The 10,697-nt window shown below is 40.4% G+C and overlaps 1 protein-coding gene across 1 annotated transcript; it reads left to right on the top strand.

Moving 5' to 3' along the window:
- The first annotated feature begins 734 nt into the window (after positions 1-734).
- On the top strand, positions 735-8,856 carry LOC139833025 (uncharacterized). The gene is made up of 2 exons (XM_071823094.1): positions 735-872; positions 7,924-8,856. The coding sequence occupies exons 1-2, from the start codon at positions 735-737 to the stop codon at positions 8,854-8,856; spliced, it is 1,071 nt and encodes a 356-aa protein (XP_071679195.1).
- The last annotated feature ends 1,841 nt before the right edge of the window (positions 8,857-10,697 follow it).

Genomic DNA, 10,697 nt, shown 5'->3' with positions numbered 1-10,697 from the left:
AGTTCACAGATTTTGCATCTATTTGGTGGTCTGAGCATTGTAGAGTACATCATGCTAATATTCCTACTACTTGGATTGGGTTAAAACTTGTTATGCGTACTCGTTTTGTTCCTCCACATTATCAACGTGATTTGCTGAAAAAATTGTCTCGCTTAGAACAAGGAAAAAATTCTGTAGAAGACTATTATCAAGAATTGCAAACTGGCATGATTCACTGTGGTATTGTAGAGGATAATGAGGCTATGCTTGCACGTTTCTTTGGTGGTTTGAATAAAGAGATTCAGCATATTTTAGATTATAAGGAGTACAACACTATTACTCGCTTTTTTCATCTTGCTTGCAAAGCTGAACGTGAAGTGCAGGATCGTCAACCACCATGGAGAAGAGCTAATGTTTCTGCAGGTCGTACATCGTCGTGGTCTCCGCGACAATCAACGCCACCATCTCATGGGACTGCACCAGCACCTACTACCTCCAAGTACACCGCGCCTGCATCACGAGCACCACCTGCTGGTCCTCCTCGGAGTTCATCTTCCATGGCCTCCACGGGGAAGACGCGCGACATTCAATGTCGCAAATGCTTGGGATCTGGTCACATAGATAGAGAATGCAGAACCAAGCGTGTGATGTTGGTGCGTGAAGATGGAGAATATGATTCTACAAGTGACTTTGATGAAGATACATTGGCCCTTATTGCTGCACGTGATGGTGCCAATTCTGATTCTGAGAGAGAGATGGAGGTAATGGAAGCTGACACTGCTGATCAGTACAGAAGCTTAGTTGCACAGCGTGTGTTGAGCGTGCAATTGAGCAAAGCTGAGCATGATCAACGCCACAATCTGTTCCAAACACGAGGCGTTGTAAAAGAGCGAGTGATACGTCCCCGACGTATCCATAATTTCTGTCGTTCCATGCTTGTTTTATGACAATACTTACATGTTTTGCTTGCACTTTATGATGATTTCATGCGTTTTCCGGAACTAACCTATTAACGAGATGCCACAGTGCCAGGTCCTGTTTTCTGCTGTTTTTGGTTCCAGAAAGGCTGTTCGGGCAATATTCTCGGAATTGGACGAAATCAACGCCAAACCTCCTATTTTTCTCGGAAGGCTCCAGAACACCGAAGAAGAGTCGGAGAGGGGCCAGAGGGCCACCAGACCATAAGGCGGCGCGGCCTGGCCTGGGCCCGCGCCGGCCTATGGTGTGGCGCCTCCAGGTGCCCCCCTGCGCCGCCTCTTCGCCTATAAAATCCCTTTCGACCTAAAAACGCAGTACCAATTGACGAAACTCCAGAAAGACTCCAGGGGCGCCGCCGCCATCGCGAAACTCCAATTCGGGGGACAGAACTCTCTGTTCCGGCACCCTGCCGGGACGGGGAAGTGCCCCCGGAAGCCATCTCCATCAACGCCATCACCTCCATCATGCTCCGTGAGTAGTTCCCCCATGGACTACGGGTTCTAGCAGTAGCTAGTTGGTATACTCTCCTCCATGTACTTCAATACAATGATCTCATGAGCTGCCTTACATGATTGAGATCCATCTGATGTAATCGGTGTTGTGTTTGTTGGGATCCGATGGATGATACATTATGATTAGTCTATCTATAAAGTTTGTGAAGTTATTGTTGCTGCAATCTTGTTATACTTAATGCTTGTCACTAGGGCCCGAGTGGCATGATCTTAGATTTAAGCTCTATACTTATTGCTTAGATTGTATCTACAAGTTGTATGCACATGTCACTGTCCGGAACCAAAGGCCCCGAAGTGACAAGAATCGGGACAACCGGAGGGGATGGCGGTGATGTGAGGGACACATGTTTTCACGGAGTGTTAATGCTTTGCTCCGGTACTCTATTAAAAGGAGTACCTTAATATCCAGTAGTTTCCCTTGAGGCCCGGCTGCCACCGGCTGGTAGGACAAAAGATGTTGTGCAAGTTTCTCATTGCGAGCACGTACGACTATATACGGAAAACATGCCTACATGATTAATGAATTGATGTTCTATCTTAATGCTATATCAATCCTATCAATTGCCCAACTGTAATTTGTTTACCCAACACTTGTCACTTGTTATTGGAGAGTTACCACTAGTGTAGATCGCTGGGAACCCCGGTCCATCTCTCATCATCATATACTCGTTCTACATGACATTGGAAGTAGTATCAACTATTTTCTGGTGCCATTGCTCTCATATTACTGCTACTTTCACATCACCCCTGTTACTAGTGCTTTTCCAGGTGCAGCTGAATTGACAACTCAGTTGTTAAGGCTTATAAGTATTCTTTACCTCCCCTTGTGTCGAATCAATAAATTTGGGTTTTACTTCCCTCGAAGACTGTTGCGATCCCCTATACTTGTGGGTTATCAAGGCTATTTTCTGGCGCCGTTGCCGGGGAGGCATAGCTCTACTCATAAGTTCACCTGGGGAGTACACTCTACCTCTCTCTCTGTTTTATTTTATTTTGTTTTGCTTAGTTTACTTTTGTCTAGTTTATTTGTGCTTAGTTTATTTCTGTCTAGTATTATTTTGCGTAGTTTACTTTTTCTTAGTTTATTTTTGTCTTGTTTTATTTGTCTCATATACCCAAAAATCCATAAAAATTTGAAAAACCAAAAAATTAAAAACTGCTGTTATGGGAGAACCCACAACCTACTTGGAGCTTATAGAATGTTATAATAATTATAGAGAATCAAGAACTGGTAAAATAATGAGTGCTATGATAGAGAAATTAAATACAATTGCTAGAATCTTGCTTAGACGCCATGATATAAACTGTTGCTTTCAACAGGATACTAAACATCTTAAATTTCAATGTGGCTTTAATGAGGAATTTTTTATTAAGAACTATAACCGGAATTGCTATATTCATTATGGGTTCGAAGAGGTAGAACAATTTGTCTTATTTATGGGAGCCTCCGAGATAGAATCCTTCATGGTTGAGAATTATGAAACTTGTGCTATTTGTAAGGACCTTAAAGATTATGTCTCTACTATCCTTAATTCTTGCATAGAATGCTACAGTAGGAATCCTTATATCCTTGATTATAAAGAGAGACACATTAATGCACAAGAATGCACTCACAATTTGCAGGAACCGGTGGAAGAAGAAACTGATGAACCTGAAAGCTCATTGGATGAAAAAGAGGAGGAAATTGATGAACCTGAAAGCTCATTGGATGAAAAAGAAGAGGAGAGCGACGAACAAAAGGAGGAAGAATGGATTAGCTACCCATGCCAACCTTCTAATGAGAGTAACTCTTTATCTCTTACATTATTTGATTGTCCTCCATGCTTACCGAAAGAGGTTGAATGTTATGTTCCTGTGGATTCTCTTGAAATATTCCCTATGAGTAAAACTTGTGAGAATAATTATGCTACTGTTATTTATGATAATCCATGCTACTTTGATAAATCTTATGATAATGCTTTGTTTGTGCCTGATGTCGAAATGCATGGTACTAAAGAATTTTGCTTAGCAAATGTTTATGATAAAGCTCTAGATGATGGTCCTATGTTACTTGATACTATTAATTGTACTACTAATGAAAATGGGATTGGAGAGTCCTTGACTTATTCTATGAGTCCCATATCTATTGAGATTGATCAACTACCTTGTTATATTATTAATAAAAGTAAGTTTGAAAGTTTTAATTCCACTATTCTTGAACTTGATAAAAATTATGTGTTTGGAAATCATGAAAAGTATGCTGCATGTGATAGTTATATTGTTGAGTTTGTTCATGAAGCTACTGAAAATTATTATGAGAGAGGAAAATATGGTGGTAGAAATTTTCATGGTACTAATACACCTCTCTATATGCTGAAATTGTTGAAGTTACACTTGTTCTATCTTCTTATGCTTGTCACTTTGTTCTTCATGAATTTATTTGTGTACAAGATTCCTTTGCATAGGAAGCATGTTAGACTTAAATGTGTTTTGGATTTGCCTCTTGATGCTCTCTTTTGCTTCAAATACTATTTCTTGCGAGTGCATCATTAAAACTGCTGAGCCCATCTTAATGGCTATAAAGAAAGAACTTCTTGGGAGATAACCCATGTGTTATTTCGCTACAGTACTTTGTTTTATATTTGTGTCTTGGAAGTTGTTTACTACTATAGCAACCTCTCCTTATCTTAGTTTTGTGTTTTGTTGTGCCAAGTGAAGCCTCTAATCGAAGGTTGATACTAGATTTGGATTTCTGCGCAGAAACAGATTTCTATCTGTCACGAATATGGGTCTAATTCTCTGTAGGAAACTCAGAAAATTATGCCAATTTACATGCATGTTCCTCAGATATGTACGCAACTTTCATTAGTTTTGAGTTTTCTGATTTGAGCAACGGAAGTATTTATTTAAAATTCGTCTTTACTGGCTGTTCTGTTTTGGCAGATTCTGTCTCTATTTTTTTGCATTGTCTCTAGTGGACTTTAAGCGAGCTTTTCTAGACATAGAGAGCTGTAGCTAATGTTTTATTGAGTTCTTGCAATGTGCCACTACAGGACCAAGGTGGATTCAAATTTTTTGAGTACTAACCCCTCTAATGAAGTTTATGAGAAGTTTGTTGTGAAGGAAGTTTTCAAGGGTCAAGAGAGGAGGATGATATATGATCAAGAAGAGTGAAAAGTCAAAGCTTGGGGATGCCCCTGTGGTTCATCCCTGCATATTTCAAGAAGACTCAAGCGTCTAAGCTTGGGGATGCCCAAGGCATCCCCTTCTTCATCAACTTATCAGGTTTCCTCCCCTGAAACTATATTTTTATTCGGTCACATCATATGTGCTTTACTTGGAGCATCTGTGTGTTTATTTTCGTTTTGTTTGTTTGAATAAGATCGGATCCTAGCAATCCTTGTTTGGCAGAGAGACACGCTCCGCTTTTTCATATGAACACTTGTTCTTCGTTTTACTTTTAATGTTCAATGATAAAAGTTGGAAGCTACAATACTTACTGTTTGGTTGGAAACAGAAAATGCCTCATATGTTGTGGATAATTTGACACTTGGCAATTGTTTTGAGCTCTCAAATAGATTAAGTTTTTTCATGTGGTTTAAACCTATTAGTGGAGAACTACCGTAAAGCTTGTTGAAATTGGTTTGCATAATTGATCTCTCTTAAGGTCTAGATATTTTCTGGTAAAGTGTTTGAGCAACAAGGAAGACAGTGTAGAGTATTATAATGCTTGCGATATGTTCTTATGTAAGTTTTGCTGTACCGGTTCATACTTGTGTTTGCTTTAAATAGCCTTGCTAGCCTAAACCTTGTACTGAGAGGGAATGCTTCTCGTGCATCCAAATCCTTGAGCCAAAAACTATGCCATTCGTGTCCACCATACCTACCTACTATGTGGTATTTCCTGCCATTCCAAAGTAAATTGCTTGAGTGCTACCTTTAAACAATTCAAAATGCTTCTCAATTTGTGTTAATGTTTTATAGCTCATGAGGAAGTATGTGGTGTTTATCTTTCAATCTTGTTGGGCAACTTTCATCAATGGACTAGTGGCTTCATCCGCTTATCCAATAATTTTGCAAAAAGAGCTGGCAATGGGATTCCCAGTCCCAAATTAATTAACCTAAATAGACACTCCTCCATGGTATGTGATTGTTGGACGGCACCCGAAGGATTCGGTTAGCCATGGCTTGTGTAAGCAAAGGTTGGGAGGAGTGTCATCATAATAAAACTAAAATAAAAAGACACTCCTTCATGGTATGAGATTGTTGGCAAGAACCCGAGGATTCGGTTAGCCATGGTTTGTGAAAGAAAGGTTGGAAGGAGTGCCACCCAAAAATAAAAATAAAATGGGAGCCGCTCTTTGAAGGTTTGTCTGGCAAGGGGGTTAGAGTGCCCACTACCATTCGTTGACAACAACAAACACCTCTCAAAATTTTACTTTTTATGCTCTCTATATGTTTTCAAAACCAAAGCTCTAGCACAAATATAGCAATCAATGCTTCCCTCTGCGAAGGGCCTTTCTTTTACTTTATGTTGAGTCAGTCTACCTACTTCCTTCCACCTTAGAAGCAAACACTTGTGTCAACTGTGCATTGATTCTTACATACTTGCATATTTGCATTCATCATATTACTTTATGTTGACAATATCCATGAGATATGCATGTTGAAAGTTGAAAGCAACCGCTGAAACTTATATCTTCCTTTGTGTTGCTTCGATGCCTTTACTTTGAATTTATTGCTTTATGAGTTAACTCTTGTGCAATCTTTTGATGCTTGTCTTGAAAGTACTATTCACGAAAAGTTTTGCTATATGTTATCTATTTGTTAGCAACTATAGATCATTGCCTTGAGTCACTTCATTCATTTCATATGCTTTGTAATAGTATGATCAAGGTTATGTAAGTAGCATGTCACTACAGAAATTATTCTTTTTATCGTTTACCTGCTCGGGACGAGCAGGAACTAAGCTTGGGGATGCTGATACGTCCCCGACGTATCCATAATTTCTGTCGTTCCATGCTTGTTTTATGACAATACTTACATATTTTGCTTGCACTTTATGATGATTTCATGCGTTTTCCGGAACTAACCTATTAACGAGATGCCACAGTGCCAGTTCCTGTTTTCTGCTGTTTTTGGTTCCAGAAAGGCTGTTCGGGCAATATTCTCGGAATTGGACGAAATCAACGCCAAACCTCCTATTTTTCCCGGAAGGCTCCAGAACACCGAAGAAGAGTCGGAGAGGGGCCAGAGGGCCACCAGACCATAAGGCGGCGCGGCCTGGCCTGGGCCCGCGCCGGCCTATGGTGTGGCGCCTCCAGGTGCCCCCCTGCGCCGCCTCTTTGCCTATAAAATCCCTTTCGACCTAAAAACGCAGTACCAATTGACGAAACTCCAGAAAGACTCCAGGGGCGCCGCCGCCATCGCGAAACTCCAATTCGGGGGACAGAACTCTCTGTTCCGGCACCCTGCCGGGACGGGGAAGTGCCCCGGAAGCCATCTCCATCAACGCCATCACCTCCATCATGCTCCGTGAGTAGTTCCCCCATGGACTACGGGTTCTAGCAGTAGCTAGTTGGTATACTCTCCTCCATGTACTTCAATACAATGATCTCATGAGCTGCCTTACATGATTGAGATCCATCTGATGTAATCGGTGTTGTGTTTGTTGGGATCCGATGGATGATACATTATGATTAGTCTATCTATAAAGTTTGTGAAGTTATTGTTGCTGCAATCTTGTTATACTTAATGCTTGTCACTAGGGCCCGAGTGGCATGATCTTAGATTTAAGCTCTATACTTATTGCTTAGATTGTATCTACAAGTTGTATGCACATGTCACTGTCCGGAACCAAAGGCCCCGAAGTGACAAGAATCGGGACAACCGGAGGGGATGGCGGTGATGTGAGGGACACATGTTTTCACGGAGTGTTAATGCTTTGCTCCGGTACTCTATTAAAAGGAGTACCTTAATATCAAGTAGTTTCCCTTGAGGCCCGGCTGCCACCAGCTGGTAGGACAAAAGATGTTGTGCAAGTTTCTCATTGCGAGCACGTACGACTATATACGGAAAACATGCCTACATGATTAATGAATTGATGTTCTATCTTAATGCTATATCAATCCTATCAATTGCCCAACTGTAATTTGTTTACCCAACACTTGTCACTTGTTATTAGAGAGTTACCACTAGTGTAGATCGCTGGGAACCCCGGTCCATCTCTCATCATCATATACTCGTTCTACATGACATTGGAAGTAGTATCAACTATTTTCTGGTGCCATTGCTCTCATATTACTGCTACTTTCACATCACCCCTGTTACTAGTGCTTTTCTAGGTGCAGCTGAATTGACAACTCAGTTGTTAAGGCTTATAAGTATTCTTTACCTCCCCTTGTGTCGAATCAATAAATTTGGGTTTTACTTCCCTCGAAGACTGTTGCGATCCCCTATACTTGTGGGTTATCAGCGAGCTATACGGATCATCATTGATGGAGGGAGCTGCAATAATCTGGCTAGCGTTGACATGGTGGAGAAGCTTTCTCTCCCTACAAGACAGCGCACACATCCATACTACATTCAATGGTTTGAGAGCTCTCGGAAGCTCAAAGTAACAAGAACTACACGTGTGCATTTTACTATTGGTACATATTCTGATTTTGTTGATTGTGATGTTGTACCTATGCAAACTTGTTCTATGTTACTTGGTAGACCTAGGCAATTTGATAGAGAATCCGTTCATAATGGTAGAACTAATCAGTATTCTCTTATGCATGATGGAAAGAAAATTAGTCTCAAACCTATGACTCCTGAACAAATAGTAAAAGATGATCGTGGTAGAGCTAGTCGAGTAAAAAACGAGGAGGAACATAAGAGTGAAAATCAGATTGTTGCTGCAGATTTTGTGCCACATAAGACTAATACTAAATCTGATTCAAACCATGCTACTGAAATTCGTTTGAAAAATCCTTGTTTGCTTGCTAGCAAATCTGATATTGCTGAACTTGATGTGAACACTACTCAATGCTATGCTATTATTTGCAAAGAAGTTCTGTTTTCATTTGAGGATATGCCTCCTTCTTTGCCACCTGCGGTTGCTAACCTTTTGCAGGAATTCATTGATGTGTTTCCACAAGATGTTCCACCTGGATTACCACCTATTCGTGGGATAGAACATCAAATTGACTTAATTCCAGGAGCTTCGCTGCCCAACCGTGCACCATATCGTACCAATCCTGAAGAGACCAAAGAGATTCAGCGACAAATTCAGGTTCTCCAAGATAAAGGTTACATTCGTGAGTCTCTTAGTCCATGTGATGTCCCTATTATCTTGGTACCTAAGAAGGATGGTTCTTCACGCATGTGTACTGATTGTAGAGCTATTAATAATATTACCATTTGATACTGTCATCCTATACCTCGTTTAGACGATATGCTTGATGAATTGAGTGGTTCTATTATGTTTTCTAAAGTTGATTTGCGTAGTGGTTACCACCAGATTCGTATGCAATTAGGAGATGAATGGAAAACAACATTTAAAACTAAGTTCGGTTTATATGAGTGGTTAGTAATGCCTTTTGGTTTAACTAATGCACCTAGTACTTTCATGAGACTGATGAACGAAGTTTTACGTGCTTTTATTGGACGTTTTGTGGTGATATACTTTGATGATATTCTGATTTATAGCAAATCTTTGGAGGAACATTTGGATCATTTACGTGCTGTTTTCAATGCTTTACGTGATGCACGTTTCTATGGTAATCTTGAGAAGTGCACCTTTTGCACCAATCGAGTTGCGTTTCTTGGCTATGTTGTTACTGCGCAAGGAATTGAAGTTGATCCAGCCAAGATTGAGGCAATTGAGAGTTGGCCGCAGCCAAAGACGGTCACACAAGTGGGGAGTTTTCTTGGCCTCGTTGGTTTCTATAGGCTCTTTGTAAAAGATTTTGGATCCATTGCTGCGCTGCTGAATGAGCTTACAAAGAAGGATGTGCCCTTTGTGTGGGGCGATGCACAACAAGAAGCCTTCATGATTCTGAAAGATAAGTTAACACATGCTCCATTACTCCAACTTCCTGATTTCAATAAGACTTTTGAGCTTGAATGTGATGCTAGTGGAATTGGTTTGGGAGGTGTGTTATTACAAGAGGGCAAACATGTTGCATATTTTAGTGAAAAATTGAGTGGGCCTAGTCTGAACTATTCTACTTATGATAAAGAATTATATGCGCTGGTTCGGACATTAGAAACTTGGCAACATTATTTATGGCCTAAAGAATTTGTTATACATTCTGATCATGAATCTTTGAAGCATATTCGTTGTCAAGCTAAATAGAATCGCCGCCATGCAAAGTGGGTTGAGTTTATTGAGTCTTTTCCTTATGTTATCAAACACAAAAAGGGTAAAGATAATGTTATTGCTGATGCTTTGTCGCGCCGTTATACTATGCTATCTCAACTTGACTTCAATATTTTTGGATTAGAAACTATAAAGGAACAATACTTGCATGATGCTGATTTTAAAGATGTGTTGCTGAATTGTAAAGATGGTAGAACATGGAACAAATTCGTTCTCAATGATGGATTTGTGTTCCGTGCTAACAAGCTATGCATTCCAGATAGTTCTGTTCGTCTTTTGTTGTTGCAGGAGGCGCATGGAGGAGGATTGATGGGTCACTTTGGTGTGAAGAAGACGGAGGATGTACTTGCTGCACACTTCTTTTGGCCACGTATGCGTCGAGATGTTGAGAGATTTGTGGCACACTGCACTACATGTCAAAAAGCTAAGTCTCGACTTAATCCACGTGGTTTATATATGCCTCTTCCTGCTCCTAGTGTACCTTGGAAGGATATTTCTATGGATTTCGTTTTGGGTTTGCCTCGTACACAGAAGGGGAGGGATAGTATCTTTGTTGTTGTGGATAGGTTTTCTAAGATGGCACACTTTATTCCATGTCACAAAACTGATGATGCTACACATGTTGCTGATTTGTTCTTTCGCGAAATTGTGCGTTTACATGATGTGCCAAATACTATTGTTTCTGGTCGTGATACTAAGTTTGTTAGCCACTTTTGGAGATGTTTATGGGCTAAGTTGGGGACTAAATTGCTGTTTAGTACTACATGTCATCCCCAAACTGATGGACAAACTGAAGTAGTAAATAGAACATTGTCTACTATGATGCGGGCTGTTTTGAAGAACTTAAAATTGTGGGAAGAATGTTTACCTCATATTGAATTTGC

The sequence above is a fragment of the Lolium perenne genome, chromosome 1, assembly GCF_019359855.2.
Source record: "Lolium perenne isolate Kyuss_39 chromosome 1, Kyuss_2.0, whole genome shotgun sequence".
Classification (NCBI taxonomy): domain Eukaryota; kingdom Viridiplantae; phylum Streptophyta; class Magnoliopsida; order Poales; family Poaceae; genus Lolium; species Lolium perenne.
The sequence above is the reverse complement of the archived record's forward strand: the minus strand, read 5'-3'. Positions and strand labels throughout refer to the sequence as shown.

Bases quoted from the DNA above. Each gene is read 5' to 3' on its own strand.
- LOC139833025 (XM_071823094.1), top strand. From the start codon at position 735: ATGGAGGTAATGGAAGCTGACACTGCTGATCAGTACAGAAGCTTAGTT. The intron at 873-7,923 runs GTGATACGTCCC...GTGGGTTATCAG, and splicing joins GAGGCGTTGTAAAAGAGCGA to CGAGCTATACGGATCATCAT.